This window comes from Nyctereutes procyonoides, unplaced genomic scaffold (genome assembly GCF_905146905.1).
Source record: "Nyctereutes procyonoides isolate TBG_1078 unplaced genomic scaffold, NYPRO_anot_genome, whole genome shotgun sequence".
Taxonomy (NCBI): Eukaryota; Metazoa; Chordata; class Mammalia; order Carnivora; family Canidae; genus Nyctereutes; species Nyctereutes procyonoides.
Window position 1 is genome coordinate 43,875,864 of NW_026575043.1, and position 22,549 is coordinate 43,898,412.

The window sequence follows — 22,549 nt, forward strand, 5'->3', positions numbered from 1 at the left end:
GTGTAATGCTCATGCCAGCCCTTTGAGGCTGCTACTCTTAGACCTGTTTTACAGATGGGGCTCAGAGAGGTAAAGTGTGTTGGCCAAGCTCACACAGCCACAAAGGAAGGGGCAGAACCAGGATTTGAACCCAGGCCTGCGTGACTGCTCAAATGCCACAGACCTCAAGACCTCACTCTGATTCTGGAAAGATGTGGAAAGGCAAAGGAGGCTCAGAAGTGCAGTGGCGGGGAGGCAGGGAAGGGCTACGGTGGGCAGTAGGGGTTGGCTTGTGTGTCGGTCTGGCATCTGAGTCTGCACCTCCTGTATTGGCTTCTCGTTGCAAAATGGAGAGACCTTGAGGATAAGCCAGGGAGGAGGGCAGGCCTGTCACTCGAGGTGGCTGGAGAAGGGGGCCGCTGGGCTGGGGGGGCCCTGCTTTCTGAAACAAGCCCCTGCTTGAAGAATTGCCACAGAGGTCTGATCATTGTCCCTGGGAGGCATGAGGAGCGTAGGCTCAGGCTCATGGTTTCTGTGCTCGGTCACCCCGTGTTCCCACGTCACCCTCACAGTCCCGGTGTCCCTGAGTTTCCCGGGGACCGGGATACCAGCCAGAGCCTCCTCCTTGACCTCCCTGCCTCCATTCTCCCCCCTGTGGGCCCTCTCTCCCCAGCGGCTGCCCTGAGAGCAGGTCCAGCTCTCTCCCCTGACTCCTGAGGCCCCCCAGTCTTTCCCTTTACCTCCCTTCTGCCTCCACTGCCTCCTGAGGTTCTCGAACACCCCACACCCTCTCCCATCTGGGGATCTTGGCATTCTCTGTTTCCTCTGCCTGGCACACCTCTCCCACACAGCTTTACACGCCGGCTCCTTCTCATCTGGGACTCTGGCTTGGATGCCACCTCCCCCGAGAGGCCCTCCGGGACCTCCCTCCTCCTTCCCCTACCTGATGCCTCTCCCAGTGTAAGCCGTTCTAGCTGTGGCTAGAGCTTGTGTACTGTCGCTTCCCCCGCTAGGCCCTCCGCTTCTTGAGTTCAAAGGCCCTGCTGTCTAATCCGCTCTCCTGCCCCCAGCACTGAGCACGGTACCTGGTACCTTGTTACACTTAATGCCCATTTACCGAATGAAGACTGAGTGAGTGGGTAGTGATTCCAGAAGCAGCCCAGGACAGGACGGGACGCTCCACGCTGTGTCCGTGTGACAGTGTGGTCCTTCAGAGCAGGCGCCAGGGCTGGCTGGCCTGGGCGGGAATCTCAGACTCCGGCTCAGCTGCTCCCCAGCTGGGCAGCCCTTTGCTCCCCTTGCTACTGCCCTCACGTCCTAGCGTCTCTGGCCTCGCCCTGCCCCGTCAACCAAGGCACGCCCCCCAGATACTTACGGTGCCCCTGCTAGGTGCCAGGCTCTGTGCGAGGCTCTGGAGGGACAGCCATAGGGAACATACAAAAACTGTGCCCCCGTGCGGGGAGGTGCTGCGGGATTCGGACGCTGCCGTGCGCGTTGTTGAACGTGGAAACGTTGTGATAGTCGATGCCAGAGCACGTCCCACCTTGGCTCCGGCACAGGAAGCCTGCGGGGGGAGGGCCCCAGCTCCCGGCCTGCCTGACCCCCGGCCCCTCTCTCTCCCCAGATGCGAGCCCCGCCGGCCCCCCGCTGACCGGTCGCTGAAGCAGGCCCGCCACCCCGGGCCCAGCATGCGCCTGTCGGCGCGGAGGGTGCTGCTGGCGGCCGGCTGCGCCCTGGCCCTGCTGCTGGCCGTCCAGGTGGGCCAGCAGGTGCTGGAGTGCCGCGTGGCGCTGGGGGGCCCGCGCAGCCCGCGGCGGGCCATGCGGCCGGAGCAGGAGGACCTGGTGGTGGTGGGCGCCGACCGCGTGGAGTACCGCTACGGCAAGGCCATGCCGCTCATCTTCGTGGGCGGCGTGCCCCGCAGCGGCACCACGCTCATGCGCGCCATGCTGGACGCCCACCCCGAGGTGCGCTGCGGCGAGGAGACGCGGATCATCCCCCGCGTGCTGGCCATGCGCCAGGCCTGGTCCAAGTCCGGCCGTGAGAAGCTGCGGCTGGACGAGGCGGGCGTGACGGACGAGGTGCTGGACGCCGCCATGCAGGCCTTCATCCTGGAGGTGATCGCCAAGCACGGCGAGCCGGCGCGCGTGCTGTGCAACAAGGACCCCTTCACGCTCAAGTCCTCCGTCTACCTGTCGCGCCTGTTCCCCAACTCCAAGTTCCTGCTGATGGTGCGGGATGGCCGGGCGTCCGTGCACTCCATGATCACCCGCAAGGTCACCATCGCCGGCTTCGACCTCAGCAGCTACCGCGACTGCCTCACCAAGTGGAACAAGGCCATCGAGGTGATGTACGCCCAGTGCATGGAGGTGGGAAAGGACAAGTGCCTGCCCGTGTACTACGAGCAGCTGGTGCTGCACCCCAGGCGCTCCCTCAAGCTCATCCTGGACTTCCTGGGCATCTCCTGGAGCGACGCCGTCCTGCATCACGAGGACCTCATCGGCAAGCCCGGGGGCGTGTCCCTGTCCAAGTGAGTGGAGCCCCTTCCCTGTGCCCGGCCCCCTGGCCCCGCTCCGAGCTGTAGGTGGGAAGAGTACCGCTGTCTCTCCGAGCTGTGTGGCCTTGGATGAGTCACTGTGCCTCTCTGAGCCTCAGCCTCCTTTGTGGTCATGGAGGAGTTCAGGGAAGACAGTGGTTAAGAGCAGAGCCTTGAACTGTGCCTCCCTCCTCGTAGTTCTGTGACACTGACCACGTCACTGTACTTCTTTGAGCCTCAGCGTCATTATCCACAAAAGTGGAGCCATCGACTCTTCCATTTTCTGAGAGAATCAGCAGACTTTGAAGGTGCTTTGTCGTAAGCCATAGTGGGTAAGGGTCAGCTTAAGGATGCTGATGTGAAACCAGGTCACCTGGGTTCCCATCCCAGCTCCGCCACTTCCCGGCTGTGTGACCTTAAGCAAGTGACTCAACCTCTGTGTGCCCCATTTCCTTACCTGTAACACAGGGGTATAGTCTATCAGGCTTCTAGCTACCTGTGAGCATCAAATAGGTTAGTACGTGTTCGGTGCTATTCTTATTATCATGTTAGCATTAACATTGATTTTATTGGCACACACATTATCCTCACTCTCATTACCATGCAGGGAGTGCCTGAGGGGTGGTAAGCGCTCAAGCCCCCAACACACATTAGTCCTTTAATCCCCACAGCAGTCTCAGGGCCAAAAGAACTGCTCTTACCCCATTTTACAGATGAAGAAACTGAATCTCAGAGAAAAGTTGCCTGAGGCCACACAGCTGGCCACGTGTGGTGCCTGGATTTGAACTGAGGTCCGCTGGGGACTCCGGAGCATGTGCTCCCAAGCTCTCCACATCCGGAACCCCCTCTCTTCCCCTCCTTCACTCTCTTACTCTCCACCTTCCTCCTCTGGGGAGGCCGAACCTCTCCTGAGATCCAGGGTGTGTGGTCAGGATCAGGGTGTGCTGTCTCTCTGCCTCATTCCTGAGCAGGCCCTAGCAGGCCTTCCCGGGACCACACCTCCTCCTCCTTGCCTTCTTGGCTGTGCCCTGGCAGGCCCTTTCAAGCCCCAAACAGAGCAGGAGACCTAGAGGTACCTCTATGCTCCCTCTGGGCAACGAGGTACTCATGTGCCAGGTACCCCAGGCAGCTAGTGCTGGAGCTGGGATTTTGTGAATTAACATGACAAAAAAAAAAAAAATCAGGAAGTGGGGATGATGTCCCTGTGAAAAGAAAAACCTGCTACAATCCCACTGTTTAGACTTTGGCATCGGACCCGCTGGTCCTTTGTCAGGGGCTGTTGAGAAGGCCAGAGTCCTACTGAACATGAACATGTTTCCCTGTAGCCTTTGTGCACTTTGTGTCTGGGACCACTCACCCGCGGCCCCCTGCCTGCCACTGCGATGTCATTTTGGACAGCTGTGTAATATTCCCCTTCATAGGGCACAGCATTCTATTTGACATACCCTTTTAGTATTTCCACCTTTATTTACTTCCATCAGGCATTCCTCCCGTTCATGTCTTGGGGAACCTCTGTGTCATTACTGCCTTGCGGTGTCCTGGAGATCCGAGAGCGTGGTAAAGGCCATGCGCGTATTTGAGATCTTTGACACAGTGGACTGAATTGGTCTGCAGACTCCAAACCATCCCACCTTCTTCATTCCCATTCCCTCCTCCTGGTCCTGTCCTCTTTTTGCTATGTCTTTCTTGTTTCTGTTCTTCTACCCAAGTTATCTCTTAGTTGGGCTGGAAGCGGCTAGAAATAGGCCCTGGATCCCGGGAGTTCCCTGCCCTCCATCGGACAAGGCCCTTGACCTGTGATCAGTAGGGTCCTCGGGATTCAGATGGCTGGGTGAGCCTGCCACAGAGGAGAAGAGGAGAGTGGAGGAGCATATCCAACACGATGGTGGTTTTATTGTTGCAGCCGAGGGCAAAAGCAACCAAAATGGCCATCTTTAGGGGTATAGGAAAGTTAAGCCGTGGAGGACCGCTGTGCAGCTGGAGAACAGAATGAGGCATCGGGTGCAAAACAAAGTCATAAACCAAAACATGCTGCGTATGATTTCTGTTTTAAAAACTGCAAACGAAAGCATAGGTTTTCTGTGTGCATGAGAGAGAGAGAGGAGAGAGAGAGAAAGTTAACACTTACTGAAACCTCACAGTAAACTATATACTCTTCTTGGATGAACTCATTTGCTCCCCAGAACGACCCTGTGAGGTGGGTTCTATCATTATTCCCATTTGTAGATAAGGAATGATAGGGGAGGCTCATAGAGGTGAAGGAACTTTCCCAAGGCCACGCAGCTGGTGTCAGTTCAGCTGGCGTTTGAAGCCAAGAGCTCTGACTCCTGAGTCTGCCCTTAGCCACTCTCCTGTATGAAGCACAGAAAGAGATTGAGAGAGAGGGTGGGCCCCCAGATACTAAGACAAGGTCCCCATAGGGAGCTGATGGACCGGGAGTGGTAGCTGCTTTTAGCCTTACCATTAGTGTTTCATATTTTTTCTCAAGAACAAAATACCCATCTTAGCCACAAAAATAAAATGTTATTTTTAAAAATCATGACGTCATGGAAGCAGAATTTTAACTGTGCACTGCCTAATACTGTCTTCCAGTTTTTTGGCACCCACTCTTAAGACCCCCCTCTTCCATTGTATGGAAGACGAATGAGGAGGCCAGGCGACTTGCCTACAGCCTCACAGTCGGGGTGTGGGGGGTCACAGCTGCCCCAGGGACAGGTACCCCCAGCCTGTCCAGCTGCCCGGGTGCTATCTGGGTCTCCCTGTGCCCTGCACAGCTTGTTATTTCTCCCCAGGATCGAACGATCCACTGACCAGGTCATCAAGCCTGTGAACCTGGAAGCACTCTCCAAGTGGACCGGCCACATTCCTGGGGACGTGGTACGGGACATGGCCCAGATCGCCCCCATGCTGGCTCGGCTCGGCTATGACCCCTATGCAAACCCACCCAACTACGGCAACCCTGACCCCATCGTCATCAACAACACGCATCGGGTGAGTGCATGTGCATCCGCAGAGATGTGTGCTCAGCCTGCAGCGGGGTTGTTTGGCCTGTGTCAGGACATGGGGAATTGTAGCATCGCCTATATTTTCATTTTCACTTGGGCCACAGGGAAGCTCAAATCTACCTGGTAGTCTGTCTCTCACACTAGAGTATCTAACAGCAGCTCCATTTGTGTACTGATTGCATCCTATTTCTCTGTTTTTTTTTTTTTTTTTAAGATTTTATTTATTCATGAGAGACACATAAAGGGAGCAGAGACATAGGCAGAGGGAGAAGCAGGCTGAGCCTTATGCAGGACTCGATCCCAGGACCCTGGGATCACGACCTGAGCCAAGGGCAGACACTCAACCACTGAGCCACCCAGCTGCCCCGCCCCCATAAATTTTAATGTTGATTTCTCAGACCAATGTAAGCTTGGGGCAGTTTAAATAACTTCTTAGCTCTCCTTAGTTCAGGCAGTCGAGGAAAATGACTTTGATGAGATGGGTTTTTTTTGGTTTTTTGGGGGTTTTTTTTTTGGTGTTTTTGAAGCGTTAAAAGTCAGCTACTCCTGTGTAAAGGAACAGTAAGCAGGTTCATGGGCTTATTTACATGTTGCTGTCACAGCATCTAGTCTCCTTTGGGTGCGGTGTTCTGACTTCCTTAGAGGCACTAAGTGAGCAAAAGTGTGAGAGCTTGGGGCCCTGGCCTGAGACGAGCCCCGCCAGCCCTTATACCATTAAGACCCAAAGTCTTGGGATCCCTGGGTGGCTCAGCGGTTTAGCGCCTGCCTTCGGCCCAGGGCGTGATCTCGGAGTCCTGGGATCGAGTCCCACGTCGGGCTCCCTGCATGGAGCCTGCTTCTCCCTCTGCCTGTATCTCTGCCTCTCTCTCTCTCTCTCTCTCTCTCTCTCTCTCTCTCTGTCTCTGTCTCTCATGCATAAATAAATAAAACCTTAAAAAAAAAAAGACCCAAAGTCTTGTTTCCAGCTACTCTCAGCATTTCCAAACACATGCTGATTTTAGAAAGTAAACCCTTCTTTTTTTTTTTTTCTTTTAAGATTGTATTTATTTGAGAGAAAGAGAGATAGACAGACAGCATGAACATGGGGCCTGACATGGGCCTTGATCCCAGGACTTTGAGATCGTGACCTGAGCTGAGGACAGACACTGATCCAACTGAGCCTCCCAGGCACTCCAGAAAGTAAACAGTGTTTGTGTTGAAGAGCCAAGGAAGGAAATCATAACTTCTGTCACTTCCCCTTTAATTCTTCAGTGACTCAAGGAGAAAGACCCAATTTGGTGCTCACAAGGCTTTAATAAGCATCTCGCACACGGGCAGGCTTCCTTAACCCTGAGCTCTGAGGGCTCTGCCCTTGTGATTGAAGCGGGTCTCGGAGCTTCTCCTCCCCCTTGACATCTGTGGATTTTGCAAACACTATTTGTGGAAATCCTCAGATCCACTGTAGATGCATAGAGTTGACAGTGTGAATGTTCGCAACCTCGATGTGGTCTATTTTTTTATTATTCAGTTGTTTTAAGTCTTTATTATTTATTATGCTTATTTTTTTAAAGATTTTATTTATTTATTCATGAGAGACACAGAAAGAGAGGGTGAGACACAGGCAGAGGGAGAAGCAGGCTCCCTGCGGGGAGCCTAATGCAGGACTCAATCCCAGGATCCCGGGATCACTCCCCGAGCCAAAGGCAGATGCTCAACCACTGAGCCCCCAGGTGCCCCTATTATGTTTTTTTTTTAATAGAGTATTCTTTAGGCTGTACTTATGTGTTTCATACACTTTTCTCTACATATACTCTTTCATATAATATTTTTATCTATATTAAATATATCTTCATATAATAAAAAAATCAATTAACTGGATTAAGAAGAATAAACAGCAGCTGGGAGTGATCTTGACTCCGGCCTCCAGGAACTTCTCACAGACAGTGGCTGGGCCAGAGTGAGGACCGCAGTGACAACGGGCTCTCTTTACCCTGTGTTCTTAGCCAAGGGCCCAGCGGCAATTACTCTGAAGTCTCTTTAAAAGGCTGAAGCCCGGGGGATCCCTGGGTGGCGCAGCGGTTTGGCGCCTGCCTTTGGCCCAGGGCGCGATCCTGGAGACCCGGGATCGAATCCCACATCGGGCTCCCGGTGCATGGAGCCTGCTTCTCCCTCTGCCTGTGTCTCTGCCTCTCTCTCTCTCTCTCTCTCCTCTCTCTCTCTCTCTCTCTCTGACTATCATAAATGAATGAATGAATGAATAAATAAATAAATAAATAAATAAATAAATAAATAAATAAAAGGGCTGAAGCCCAGGGCACCTGCGTGGCTCAGTCAGTTCAATGTCCGACTCCTGATTTCAGCTCAGATCATGATTTCAGAGTGGTGAGATTAAGCCCCATGTCAGGCTCTGTGCTCAGTGGGGAGGCTGCTTGATGGTTCTCTCTCTCTCTGTCTGTCTCTCTCTCCCTTAGCTCTTCCCACTGGCTCTCACACACACACTCTCTCTCTAAAAAAAATAAAAAATAAATAGTAAAAAAATAAATAAATACAAATAAATAAATAAAAGGCAGAGGCCCCTGGCTTATCCCAGGATGCGGGTCAGAAGCTCCCAGAGTAAGATCTGACCTTGGTATTGCATACAAATTAAAAAATTTTGGTGAGCAAGATCACTGCTCTAAATCTCTGGTTTTCATTTGTTTAAAATGGAAGATGTCCCTGTTTTTTTCCCAGGGGGTGCCAGACTTTATTGTTTATTGTGCCAGTTTTGTTTAGCTTTTATGGTAGTTTTGCTGTTACCACAGTGATATGTTCGCTCATTGAAAGCCCTGTGTGTGTGTGTGTGTGTGTGTGTTTCTCTGTAGACACTGTACCTGTATCAGATCCTGGGGTGCAGGACACAGAGGCACTGAAAGGACCCCAGAGCTAATGAACTTGTCTGTACCTGTGCTGTCCATTACAGCTACTAGCCACCAACCTCCCGTGGCCACTGGATGTGACTAGTGAAATCTGACTGGTCCAACTTGAGAGGCATTGTTAAGTGTAAAATATGCACCGGATTTTGAAGTTCTGGTATCAAAAACAGTATGTCAAGTTTCTCATTACTCATTTTCATCTTAATTATAGGTTGAAGTATGAATATATTAGATATATCAGGTTAAATAAAAGATGTAACTGGAATTATTTCACTTGATGTACTTTATACATCCCTTTTCAAAAATGTGACTATTAGACAATTGAAAATTACATAGTTGGTTCACATTATATTCTGTTGGACGGTGCTGGTCTATATGGTGGCTTCTATGTAAAGAGATAGTGGAAAAGCCTGGGATTTTCTTTGCCCCAGCTGTGTCCTCTGCCTGGTATGCTTTTCCTTTAGAGCTCGGCTTAGCTGGTTTTCCTTGGCATTAAGGGGTCGCTGAGAGGTCCTTTGTGACCCCCCTGCTCAAAAGAAGCCCCTTAGTCACTCCTGATCACTTCCCTTTGTTTCACTTTCTATATAGTACTTGCCATGGTTTGATATATTCTTGTTTATTTGTGTTTATTACTTGTGGATCCTCTGGCTCCCCCTCTAGAAAGGACGTTCCAGGTGAAAAGGAATTTTAATAGTCTTATTAATATTGTACCTCCAGAGCTTAGATAATGCCTGAAATAAGATGAGCTTGATAAAAGTGTGTTGGATGGAGGGATCGGTGGATGGATGGTAGGATGGATGAATGAGTAGGTGGATGCGTGTATGGATGGATGGATGGGTGGGTAGATAGGTAGATGGGTGGATGGATAGGATAGTGGATGGGTGGGTAGATGGGTAGGTGGTTAGGTGGATGGATGAGTAGATGGATGGGTGGGTGGATGGATGGAAAAATGGGTGGATGAATGCAGAGTGGATGGATGAGTAGGTGGGTAGGTGGATGGGTGGATGGATGAGTGGGTGGATAGGTAGATGGGTGGGCAGGTGGGTGGATGGGAGGGAGGGTGAATGTATAGATGAGTGAATGGGTAGGCGGATAAATAAGTGAGTGGTAAATGGTGGATGGGAAGGTGGAGGTGACAGGATGAATTTTATTTTTTGATCGTTTCCATGAGAGTGATACTTCGTTCCTCTTTCCTAGGTCTTGAAAGGCGACTATAAAACACCAGCCAATCTGAAAGGATATTTTCAGGTTAGAAACCCCAAGGGGAATTCTGAAATCTGTTTATTGGGCTGTCCCATTACCTTGCAGATGCTCTTGGACACTTCACTTCTCTAATCTGGCTGGTCATTTCCTGGTCTGAAAATTGAGAGGAGGGGGCTGTCAGACCAGGGACCAAACAGCAGCCCTTCTGCCCAAGCCTCTTCCGTAATCATTGTCTCTCGGCTTGAGAGCAGTTGGAGGGATTGGAGGGGGGACTTTTTGTCAAGCTGTCTGCCTTTAGCCTTAAATCCAGTTTTATTTAAAGTGGCAGTCCCCAAACATGACCCAGCCCAGAATTTTCTTTAGTCAGCCAAAAAATAAGAACCATAAGGGTCATGTGGTATGGATATCCCCATGGGTGTAGACCTACAAACACCCCTGCCTCCCCACACTCACCTCCCTGGCTGTGCCCCCCACCCCACATCCTGGGTATATCCACAGGGTGCAGGGATCATGTCAAGGACTGCCCCCTTCCACTGACATGACCGCTCCCCTTTAAATGAGGTGTCCTTAGTTTGTGTATGTGTGTTTTCTTTAATTTGGGAGAGAAAGGATGGATCACCCTATGCCAGTCTCCAGCATAATAATCAAATTCATGAGTGCTCATTGTCCGGGGTCCATGGCTTTTGCACACAACTTAGTTCTTTGGCGAGGGCTCCACGCTCTTTTTCTGGGAGTCAGAGACCCATCCCATCCTCTTGCCGCTGTGAAAAAAATGTCCTCAGGATTAGTCAGCAGTAATTATTGCCTGCTTTAACCAAAAAGATGATGTAACAGGAGCAAGAAACAGAAGTGGAGGTGAGGGGAAATAGTTACTATCCGGAATGCCTTTCATTTTTGAACAGTTATCCTTTTTTTTTGCCGGCCTGAATATGCACTTTGCATTCCTTGCAATTCTATCATATGAGCTGCTTGGTTTTACATTCTTAATGTTTTCCCATCTTTTGGGTTTCACTCTTGCCATTTGGGATGGTGACATAGTATCCTCTGGAATGCATTATGTGCCACCAATGAACTGTTGCCCTAAGATCATGTCCAGTTTTTGCAGTATCCCGAATGATGGCATGTACATGTCATCCTGTTTTTGCCTCTCTTCTGTGGGGTGGGGGTGGGAGGCTCTACTAACCATTCCCTTAGAATGCATTGTTACAGTGGCATCAGTGGGCGGAAGGGTCCAGTTCTTTTTAAGAGTCTTGACCCCAGAAGGCTAACTTTATTTACAGAAGAGTTGGACCAGTTTATACTCTCTTGCAGTGTAGGACATATTCGAGTGGTCTGGCTGGCCTGGGACTATTTCTTGTTCTGTTAGGGGCAAAAATGCTAAGGAATGGCGTATGTACTGTCATTGCAAACACTGCCACGCTCAGGAGAGGTGCCCTGCAAACTGCCTCCAATTCCTGCTTTCTGCCCTCATCTCCCTCCCTGTCCTCCACGGGGCGCATGACTTCATCCAGAGTATTGCAAAAATTGGAAAGTGGTCCTGTCGCCACAGTTACGTGCATGATGGTAAGTGCATTCCACAGGGCGCTCTGTAGCCATCTAGAGTGATCATCCTGAAACCTAAAAGATGGAAAAATATTTTTTTTTTTTTTTAAATTTATTTATGATAGTCACAGAGAGAGAGAGAGAGAGGCAGAGACATAGGCAGAGGGAGAAGCAGGCTCCATGCACCGGGAGCCCGATGTGGGATTCGATCCCGGGTCTCCAGGATCGCGCCCTGGGCCAAAGGCAGGCGCCAAACCGCTGCGCCACCCAGGGATCCCAAGATGGAAAAATATTAAGCGAGTAGAACACAGCAGCTCACACATTTGAATTGCAGCAAATGCAAAAAAAAAAAAAAAAAAAAGAATACTCGTTTGCTAGGCATCAAACCTCCTACCTACCCCATCTGCCTCGTTCCAGGTCTTTGCTATTCCCTCTACCAGGAATGCTTTTCCAGCCAGACCTTTGTGTGCCTTGCCTTATTTACATCTTTTAGAGCTTGGCTTATGGGGTGCTTTCCAACACCAACAACCAGTTTCTGAATCTCCAGACACCAACTGTGTTTCAGCTTGCACAGTGATGCCAGAATTAGTGTCAGACCCTGCAGGTTAAGGGCCCAGGTCCTAGGAGAACTCCCTGCCCACCCGCCCCCCACGTCAGATGCCAGTACCAGCGGGGTTCCCAGGCTACCCACATTTCTGCCCAGCCAACTAACATTTGGGGGTTCCCATGACCCCCTTCCTCATGATGTGCTAGATCAACTCACAGGACTCAGGATATTCCTATCTGAGTGGTGGTGTTTTTTTGTTGTTGTTAAAGATTTTGTTTATTTATTCATGAGAGACACACACAGGCAGAGACATTGGCAGAGGGAGAAGCAGGCTCCCTGTAGGAAGCCCAATGTGGAACTCCATCCCAGGACTCCAGGATCTCGTCCTGATCCAAAGGCAGACGCTCAGCTACTGAGCCACCCAGGTGCCCCTAGATGAGTGGTTTATTATAAAGTATATGACCCAGGAGTAGCCATGGAAGAGGTACACGGGGCAAGGTATGGAGTAAGGGGCGTGGAACTTTCAGGCCCTCTTCAGGCGTGCCACCCTCCTACACTTCCATGTGCCCACCAATCTAGAAGCTTCTTGAAGCCATCGTTTGGGGGTTTCCGTGAAGCAGTCATGAAGTAGATACGACTGAATGACATTATCGGTTATTCACTTACTCTCCAGCTCCTCTCCCCTCTCCAGTCATGCCTTGGTCTTTCTAGCCACCAGCGCCCATCCTGAAGCCAGACAGCTGTCATCTCATTAGCATACTAGAGATGCTTGTTAGCGCTCTGAGATTCTAGAGTTTTAGGAGCCGTGTGCCAGGAACCCAGGACAAAGCGCCTATGTTTGTTTTTCATTACACTACAGCTTAAATGTCATCCCCTTATAGTGGTCTCCTTTCCTGACCACCCTCTCCAAAGTAGCTCCAGAGTCCCTCCTGACAGCCCACTGTATTGCCCGGAGGTGGGATGGGATGTTATCTGGCATATGTGTTTGTAAAGGTTTTCCTCGCTGGCATAGACGCCGCAGAATAGGACCAGGCAGGTGCGTGTCCACAGCATCCTCAGCACCTGGCGTGTAACAGGTGTGCAGTAAATACCCCAGGAGCGAGTATGTGCCTGCTCCCAGGATGCTGAGGCTCAGCCTCAGGGCAGTGAGATCCTGGCATCCCAGCCTGGCCGTGACCCCTTCCTCTCTGTGTTGTCTTCCTCCAGGTGAACCAGAACAGCACCTCCTCCCACTTAGGAAGCTCATGATTTCCAGGTACGCCTGCACTCTCAGCTTCTCTCTCCCCACTGCTGCCTCCCGCTCACTGCTTCTGAGCCCAGGAGCCACTCCCCTGAGCAAGCTTGCCCTCCCAGAGCCTCCTTGGGGAGGAGTGTCCACCAAGGTGGGCTGACCCAGCCCCAAGGGGTTTCCATGGCGACAAGCTGGGGGAGCTATTTATAGAATCACCACTTAGTCTCCTAGCTCTGGATCAGGTGGGGGCAGGGATCATTGCAGAACCAAACAGAAAAAGGTTTGTCTGACTTTGAGGACCAATGTGATGGGGGGAGGGGTGGGATTCTAGAACATGTTTGCACAGAATGCTGTCTGTTTATCCTGCTTCTATAAACAGCATCGAGTTGGCTCAAAGCAATTAATGTTCTAAGAAAAGCTCCAAGCAGGTCTCTCTAAGAGTAACCCCCAGGGCTTTGGACCTGGTGTAACCCTGGGATCCCTGGCAAGGCCACGGACACGAGCAGGAAACTAGAACCCAGAGAGCGCTGTGATTTGCCCAAGACCACACAGCCACCAGATGGCCAAATTCTTCCTCCCAAGGCCATCTTCTTCCAGAGTTCACTCACGATTTGAAGTGCCTGCCTGTCTCTTCACTTTGCAAAGGGGGAATGGGGACACATTTTGACCTTGGACGTCAAAGATTTAGGAACCCACTTCAGACTGGTCCTCTCCCAGCCTCCATTTGTGATGTCTGGAGAATGGGGATTCGCCTGTGTCGGCCTGCAAAGGCCACTGGGGGATGAAGTGAGCTGGCCCAGGTGGGTGCGTGGGAATCCAGGAAGCCTTGTGCCCTCGCTGTGCCTGTGGGCCCTGGAGTGAATGCTCCAGGAAGTTCACTTCTTGTCACTCCGGTAACCCACCGAGAGGCCACAGTCAGCCTGCCTGGGTGTTCTCCCCCTTTCTCCAGCCTGTGAAGAAGCCTCCCACCTGGACTGTATTTATAGTTTTAGTCTCCTGATCTTATTTTTAAATAATCAGCGTATTTTCTATTTCTTTCTTTTCTTTTTATTATCTACTTTGTCCCAGCCTCGAAGGCCGGAGGCACTCAGGCCCTGTCCTTATCAGGGATCCCATCCCAGGTAGTGCCGAGATCCCAGAGTTCTGGTGCATTCCAGAGGAGAGAAGCCTCCTATGGAAAGGCTCCTGGCTCCAGTGTTTCTCCCTGACACCTTCCCCTCATTCTCCTTCTGCAGATTCTTTAGTAGAATTTCAAAGCTTCCTGCTGACAAAAGCCAGATACAGTTCTCTCTGTACTGTTTAAATGAGATACCGTATACAGGGTGCTTTTGCTCATCCCTGGTAAACAGTTGGCCTTAAAGCAAGTGCTCATCCTCCCCTGGCCTCCAAAAATCCATTGGCATTTATGACGTAATCACCACCATTTTGTCTTCCTAAGTAAAAAGAATCTATCTTTGAGGTCAGGCGGATGCAGGTTGGAATTCGGGCGAGAACCCCAGGAATGCTTCTAAATTTAAACTCTCTCTGGCCATCTGGGGTGCGCTGACACCTCTCCTGCTTCTGTGAATCAGCATGAGGACCATAGGCTCCTGGATCACACAGACGAATATGAAAGGTCTGTCTGCCTCTGGCCCTAATGCACTTGTCTCCCTGTTCAGATCTCTGCAGATTGTTGCTGAGAGAAGACACTTTGCATTCGAGTGGAAATCGGACCTCTAATCCAAGCATATTGCTTGCTATTCACCGCCAAAACAGGACTGCTAATGAGGAATGTATTTGCATCTGTTTGCAAAAGCTGAATCACTGACACCTTACCTGGAGACTCCCTCCCTACCTTTGGGCACTCCTAGGGGTGGAGAACCAAGAGTGTGGCAGTAGTCCAGCTTTTGAAACTTAGGTATTTTTTAATCTTTCCCCTGAAGAACTTTTTTTTTGAAGAAATGGATTTGCCATTTTTCTTAATTTGCAGGACTGCCTTGGTGGCTTTGTTTGCGGGGACAAGACCCACACCTGTGCCTCTCCTATTGACCCTTTTAAATTCAAAGGATCTATTTAAGAATTTAATATATGAGGTTTTCTTTGATTCTTCCTCGGTTCTACTCAGATTCAGAGGGAAAAAAAATATTTGAATAAAGTGAACAGGGACTCATTTGTCTGTGCCTTGCTTTACAGAATGAACAGATTTCTTTTTCCCCTCCGTCCTGGATTTTGTCAGGTGGTTTGATGACAGGCAAGCAAGGTTCCCATCTTGGGTGCTCAGCAGGGTACTCTGAGCTGTGTCGGGTCCCCTGAGGCTACCCTTGGGATTGGTGGTTTGCTAGAGGGACTCCCAGATAACCTGCTGGGCTCACCGTTGGTCACATGGTTGGTCATGGTTGGTCACAGCGAAAAGATGCAGATTAAAATCTGCAAAGAAGGTGCAGAGGGCAGGGGCAGGGAAATCAGGAGTGAGTTTCCAGGCATTCTCACCTGGTGGAGGCTACGGGCACATTTAATTCTGAAAAGGCATATCAAGTATTGCCACTGGGAAAGCTCGCCTGAGCCTTGGTGTGCAGCCTTTTTATTGGGCAACAGTCATAGGCATGGGGCACCCGTATGACTAACCTTAATTACTGAGTCTCTGGTTCCTGCAGAGGTCAAGCGATACAACATGATTCCAGGGCCCCCCTCCCTCATGAGTCACATTGTTAGCATAGACAATAGGCCTGGTGTGGTCCAGGGCCCCTGGTATACAAAGACACTTACTAGACAGGGTATCCCAAGGGCTTAGAGATCATCTCCTAAGAGCTGGTCGGGGGCCAGTGTTTTCTTGGCACGTACAGGATGTGAGCACTCCTGGCCTGCTAAGTTTGCTGCACAGGCCCCCAGATGCAGAGGGACCAGCTGGGCCCAGAGGAGTTTCACATCTTTAAGGGTTAAGGTGTTTTATACACACTCCTTGGCTCATGGGCTTTGGGAATGCAGTGACTCCCAGTGGTTTGGAGCATAGATTTTTTGGAATCAGGCCAACTTACTGCCTGTGTGGCTTGGGCCTTCATTTCTTCATTTGTAAGATGGGGAAATTAAAACTTCATGGGTGTATGGGAGGGGCCAATGGTTGATAGAGGCAGTGGGGCCTGGTGTGTGATGAGCCCACAATGTGAGGCAGTTCTTGTCTCTCCTGATCTTGGACTGAAGTGAGATGGGGAGTTCATGGAGCCCCAGACACTGGAAGCTCATGATCACCACTTACCGGGGAGCAGAACACATCCAGCCTTATCCAGTGTTCCATTCATCTGTTGCTCTAAAACCAGCTGGCCCCACACTTGGTGACCTTCAACAGTGTACTATTAAGTCTCTCCGTTGGGGAAGTCAGCTAGAGTGAGCTGGTTGGTTCTCACAGTCAGATGGTGGTTGGGACTCCTGTCGCCCGGACTCTTTTTTTTTTTTTCTTTTTTAATTTTTTTTTTTATATTTATTTATGATAGTCACACACACAGAGAGAGAGAGAGGCAGAGACATAGGCAGAGGGAGAAGCAGGCTCCATGCACCGGGAGCCCGATGTAGGATTCAATCCCGGGTCTCCAGGATCGTGCCCTGGGCCAAAGGCAGGCGCTAAACCGCTGCGCCACCCAGGGATCCCCCGGTCTCTTCTTTATTCCCATGTCTGGTGCCTGGGCCCAGGTGGTTGGAGCGTCCAGAAGCTTCTATGGGCTTCTGTATCACATAGCCTGTCCACGTGGCTAGCCTGGGCTTCCTGACAACATGGCGGTCTTAGGGCGGCCGGACGTCTTATATGGTGACTGGCTTCCCCCAGAGCAAGTGTTACCAGAGGCCAGAAGGAGCAGAACAGCCAGTCAGTTAAGGGATATGCGTGGCCCAATATCACTTCCACTCAGTTTGTCATGGTCCTAGCCCCCCTGCCCCCTGGCATTCAAAGGAATAGAGAAATTCCTCTTCTTGATGGCGGAGTGGCAGGGTCACATTGCGGAAGTGCATGTGGGTGAGAGATGCAGTTGTGGCCATCTTTGGAAAACACAGCTGGCCACGGTCCTCATCAAAACCAGCTTATCAGCCTCCCCTGCAGGGTCTTCAAATAATGTATGAACTTAGCAGATTATGAGATTCTTTCTGGGAAATTGTGATGTTCCCTTCAATAGGCTGCAGACTGAAGACAGATCTTTACTGTTTAAATCACAGTGATTCCAGACGCGCAGAGGGCTGTGTCATCAAGAAATCCAGGCTTTTTGGTTTCCCCAGCCCCTGCCTTGGGAGCAGGGAGGGTTCTTCCCACTGATGGAACTACCCTAGACCCTCTCAAGCCCCAAATCTGGGCCGAGACCCAGGAAGACATCTCTTACCCCGTCCTCGTTCTCTCTTCTAAAGGAACACTTCTCAGGACAATTAACCAAGAATCCCATTCCCTTGGGTGAAAGCCCTCACTCCACCCACCAGGGCTGGCTCCTGACCAAGCGCCCACGTCTGTCCACAAGTGTGGATGATTCTGATCTGACCTCGTTTCCATGGAAACAGCTGGTGTTTTCAAGGGGCCGAGTGCCTTTTTATTTTGAAATAATGATAGCCTCCTATGAAGTTGCAAAGGTACTACACAGGGTCTTGCGGATCCTTCACGCAGCTTTCCCCAACACTGACAGGTACCAACTGCAGTGTAACATCAAAACAGGAAATTGACAGTGACACACTATTAACTAGCCTACAGACCACAGGCCCTGTTCCATGTTCACCGTTTTGTGCATAGGGGTGTGTGTGTGTGTGTTCAGAATTCTGTCCCCTTCAGTGGCAGACCCTTCCATGTGCTCCCCCCACACGCACATGCACACACAATCACTCGCAAAAGCTTAATCTAAGAAACCTAGAAATGGTGCTTCTGATGAGAACACCGTCCCCATCCCAAGCTCCGGTACTTCCCTTTGAAGCACTTATCATGGTCAAGGTTTTGCATTGATTTGCCTGGTGCTGGGATTCAGGTTGGTCTTACTGGACTGTACACTGAGTCGAGAACAGTTACTCTTCCTTTGTCCCCACTTACCAACCTGCCCCCCACCCCAGCCAGGCCTAACCCATCGTGGGCAGGGAAAGCCTAGCTGCCAAGCTGCCCAGGTGATGCCGTCCCTTACCACTGAATGGGGATAGGGTTTCAGATTAATATAGGACTCATGGTTAAATTTGAGTTTCAGGTAAAACAATAATTTTTAAGTGTTTTATATTTCATGGGACATACACTAAAAACTTGTTACGTGAGCGACACCTGAGTGGCTTAGCAGTTGAATGTCTGTCTGGCTTTGGCTCAGGAAGCCACATCAGGCTCCCTGCATGGATCCTGCTTCTCCCTCTGCCTGTGTCTCTGCCTCTCTTTGTGGGTGTCTTTCATGAATAAATAAGTAAAATCTTAAAAAATAAAAACTTGTTATGTGAAATTCACATTGTACCCGGGAATCCTGTATTTTTTGCTTGCTAAACCTGGCAACTCTCAATAGGGCTGAACATGTCACTGATAGGCTATTAGGGAAATGGCAGTGTGTGACTTCCAGTGATGTGGCCTCAACCCTGTTTCTCTCTCACTTCTTTTTTTTTTTTTTTTTTTTTAGAGAGGGTGTGAGCGGGGTAGGGGCAGAGCGAGGGGAGAGAGAGAGAGGGAGGGAGGGAGAGAGAGGAGAATCTTAAGCAGACTTCCTGCTGGGAAAGGTGCCCGACATGGGCCTCCATCTCAGGACCCTGAGACCATGACCTGAGCTGAAACCAAGAGTCAGATGCTTAGCCAACTGAGCCACCCCGGCTCCCCTGCCTTGCTTCTTAGTCACTCATTGTGGGGGAATCCAGTCATATGCCATGAGGACACTCAGTAGCCGTAGGTAGAGGTTCACATGGCAGGTTCCCGAGGCCTCCTACCAACAAACAGCCGACACCAGCCCACCAGCCATGTGAGTGAATCACTTTGGAATCAGATCAGCCAGCCTGGGTCAAGCCTGCAGGTATGTGCAGTCCCAGTTGACATCTTGACTGCAACCCCAGGAGAGATCCCGAGTCGATACCAGCACCTGAGTCGGCAGCCAAACTACTCTTGAATTCCTGATCATGGAAATTGTGTGAGATAATTCTCACTGTTGCCCCAGGCTTCGAAGTTTGAAGGTCCTTGTTACTGTGCAATAGGTAATACCTAGGAGCTCCTGAGATATTTGTGAATGAGTGAATGAGCCAGTGAATGAATGAGTGAGGAAGGCTGTGGTTCCTCCCCTTCCCTGCCTGCTTGTGAGGGTGCTCGCCCCACAGACGACACCCAGGTCTGTGGATCCTGCCAGCTTCGCTATCAGAATAGTCTTCACAAATTCATGAAAGATAAGTAAGGTATCGACCATCTGTATGGAACATTTTAAGGGAAACCAGATTTGCGAATCTCAGCTCATCTGGATTTCCAACTCTTTAACAGTTCAGGACACGCTCTATATTTTTGTGACAAAATTTGAACTAAGAATAAGCCTTGTGCAACTGTGTAATGTCACCGTCCTAGAAAAGGTACTTGTGCTAGACTTTAAATATATCAGCCTTGAAATGCCACTTGCAGATTGTTTCTATGGTACCAACCTATTTAAAGTTGTAACTAAGGAAGGATTTTGTCCCCCCCAAATCTTTCAAAGGTGATATGGAAACAGTGCCGTACGGATGGCATAGGCCGTGTGAGGGGGTGATAGGACGGTGGACTCAGGTAGCAGAAACTATGGGGAGGTTTATGGAATCCAAGAGCTGGTGTATGCAGAGGGTTTGGCTTCGGGAGCCCGAACAGACAGGCATCACAATGTACATCTTAGCTCAGGTAAGTTGGCATAAACAGTGGGGGTGCCTGGCATGGTGCAGCAGAGAAGGCACCCACCTGGAAGTCTGAGGTCCTGCATTCAGGCCTGGCTCTGTCCTTAAACTCGCTGTGTAGCCTGTGAACACCCCTCGTGGCTCAGTCTTCTCCACTGCTTCATCTGGCGAGTGTCGGGGGCCCTGTCGGGCTCCTGCTGAGGAGCCCTGTTGCCTGGCAACCCCTTCTGGGTTATCTCCATGTCTGAGCACCACATTGGGAATCTAGACACGGGCCTGGTGTCCCCAAGGCCCAAAGCCAGCGCTTCTCTGGGCAGTGGTAGGAGATCATGATGTGCGGGCATGAAATCAGGAATCTAAACCTCTGGTTGCCTCTCCCCTTGCTTTTCTGGAGACTGGGCATTTGAACCCAGAAATCCTGAGAAACCAGTGAACTTTGAGGCCATCCGTGTAGGGGAGTGAGGTTGGGTCTTTCAAATGAAAACAGCCTTAAGCATTTACTAAGGTCTTACTGGTCTTGCTATGACCAGCAGCTTTAATGTATGTATTAGCTGCCTGTCTTGTCTTGTGGCCTGAAACACTCCTTTTAGAGCACTGCTGTCATTATCCCCATTTTGTAGTTGGGGAAACTGAGGTGCAGTGAGGTGAAGCTACCTTCCCCCATCCCACATCAAGGAAGGAGCAAAGTGATTCGGATCTCTGAGGTCTTACTCTAGTAACTTCATTTAAAAAAAATATTCTAGGGGCTCCAGGGTGGCTCAGTCAGTTAAGCATCTAATGTAGGCTCAGGTCATGATCTCAGGGTCCTGGGATTGAGCCATGTGTCAGGCTTCATGCTCAGTGGAGAGTCTGCTTCTTCTCCCTTTGCCCTCTCCCCTTCCCCCCCCCCCCATTTATGCTCACTCATTCAAATAAATAAATAAATCTTAAAAAACATTTCTAGGTACAAAGAGAACCTTTTTTTCCCCCTTAATAACTTGAGACTAAGTTGCCTACTGGGTGCCCTATCACTCCCCTAAATACTTTAGTATTTCCAGCAAAGACATTTTCCAGCGTAACCACAGGACGGCCATCAGAATCAGAAAATGAACACGGACACATCACTACCATGGAACTTCAGACCTCATTTAAATTTTGCCAGTTATCCCCATAACTTCGTTTACAGCAAAAAAGGTCCAATTCAGAATCAGGTGCTGCATTTACCGGTCATGTCTCCTTCGCCTTCTTCAGTCTGGAGCACTTCCAGGGTCTCTCTTTGACTTACATGCCTTGGGCACTCTTGAAGATCACAGGCCAGCTGTTTGGCAGAACATGTCTTTATTTGGGCTTGTCTCCAGTATCCTTGTGATTCTGTCCCAGGTATGCATCTTTGACGGGAATATCACGAGGGTGGTGCTACGACCTTCTCAGGACATCCTATCGCGCAGTACGTGAGGTCCACTTGCCCCGTTGTTGGGGATGCACAGTCTGATCGTGCGCTCAGAGCCTGTACTCCTAGTGACCCCACCGTCCACAAAGGCCCCTTCTCCAGAAGCCACGTGGAGGGTCCATCTGGTGAAGCAGACCCACTAGCACCAGCCCCTTGTGATCTGAGTAACTGCTGCTCCATGAAGTCAGCTGTAGAGCTGGAGAGAGAGCTACAGAGAAGCCAAGCGAGCTTCTATCTTTGGCTCGGCCTGTAAACAGATGCCTATACATTTCCAGGCCCAGACTCAACACGGTCTATCTGGTCTCCTTGTTTTTCCTCCCTCTGCTCCCTGGTGGAGCTTCTCGTCTGGTAGACTCTCTTCCCCTCCTGCCGTCTCTTCTATGAAACCTCACTTTCTCAGTTCTTTCCTGACTACATAGTGTGTGTCGGGCCGGTGACACGTCAGTGGGGACGCAGAGACCACGGGAGTCGCAGCGCGGGTTTCAAGAAGCTGGCGGTCGGTTGCCTTCCTGTGGGTTCTGGTTTCATTACTAACGGCGGGAAGCTGGATCCAGATCTTTGACTAGGAGTCGGTGCGCTCCGTGTATTCTTAACGATTGCCGCTTGCACCTTTTCATCGTAGGAAGGAGAGAGAAAGAGAACGTGAGCGAAGACTAAGAGCTGACACGCCTGGGCACCCCTATGCTTGCACATTTCATCTCCCCGGATCCTCAACCATTTTGCAGAAGAGGAAAGCGAGGCTTCCAGAGGCGCAGGGACTTGGGGGGCCCGGGGCCCGCGCGCTTGCGGGGTGCAGAGGCAGCCGGCACTCCCTGGGCGGCCCGAAGCCCGTGAGCCTCGGCCCGCGGGGCTCCGCACGGTTCTATGAATCGGTGAAGGAATGAAGGTCTTGACCACCGGCGGGGGGGGGGGGGGGGGCGGGGTTCCCGGAGGGAGCGCGGGGGGCCCTGGTCCGCCCATCCCTGCGCTCTCAAGCTCCGCGCCCACCGCGGTGCTCGGCCAAGGGCCCCGACGGCTCCCGAGACCTTGCTCCCGCCTGCAGCCAGGCCCCGCGCCCCGCGCCCCGCGCCCCGCGGCCGCCCGCTAGCCCTCACCGCTGCCCCGTGCGCCAGTCCTCTAGCCCCTTTTACGCATTTCGAGTCTCAGACTGGCAGCGGGGTCCCCGCGGGCCGGGGCGCTCGGCGCCGTCGGCACCTGCCGGGCGCGGCACGGAGGTCGGGGAGGTCGGGGAGGTCGGGGAGGTCGGGGAGGTCGGGCAGCGCGCCCGCAGCCATTGGAGGCCCTGGAAGCCCCGCCTCCTCCCTCGCACTCGGCCCCGCCCCGTCGGAGCCCGGGACGCGCTCGCCGGTCGCAGCCGTGACGAAAGCGCCCCGCGCCCGCCC

General features: G+C 51.3%; 1 protein-coding gene and 1 long non-coding RNA gene across 7 annotated transcripts in view; one reads left to right on the forward strand and one right to left on the reverse strand.

Annotated features, from left to right (window-relative positions):
• The window catches only part of TPST2 (tyrosylprotein sulfotransferase 2), a 53,149-nt gene extending 38,066 nt beyond the window's left edge, over window positions 1-15,083 (forward strand). For 4 of the 6 annotated variants that reach the window (XM_055322740.1, XM_055322741.1, XM_055322742.1 and 1 more), the window contains 5 exons: window positions 1,604-2,509; window positions 5,290-5,506; window positions 9,609-9,659; window positions 12,910-12,958; window positions 14,593-15,083. In XM_055322740.1, coding sequence (XP_055178715.1) covers window positions 1,668-2,509; window positions 5,290-5,506; window positions 9,609-9,659; window positions 12,910-12,951 — 1,152 coding nt within the window. In that variant the 5' untranslated portion in view covers window positions 1,604-1,667 and the 3' untranslated portion in view covers window positions 12,952-12,958; window positions 14,593-15,083. The remainder of the gene's footprint in view (window positions 1-1,603; window positions 2,510-5,289; window positions 5,507-9,608; window positions 9,660-12,909; window positions 12,959-14,592) is intronic. The other 2 variants (XM_055322743.1, XM_055322745.1) reach the window with 1 other exon arrangement.
• A 5,759-nt stretch (window positions 15,084-20,842) lies between these two features.
• LOC129508031 (uncharacterized) lies at window positions 20,843-22,495 on the reverse strand. The gene is made up of 2 exons (XR_008664120.1): window positions 22,262-22,495; window positions 20,843-21,776 (listed from the first exon to the last, which is right to left on the reverse strand). It is a non-coding gene; the product is annotated as an uncharacterized LOC129508031 (long non-coding RNA).
• Window positions 22,496-22,549: the final 54 nt, after the last annotated feature.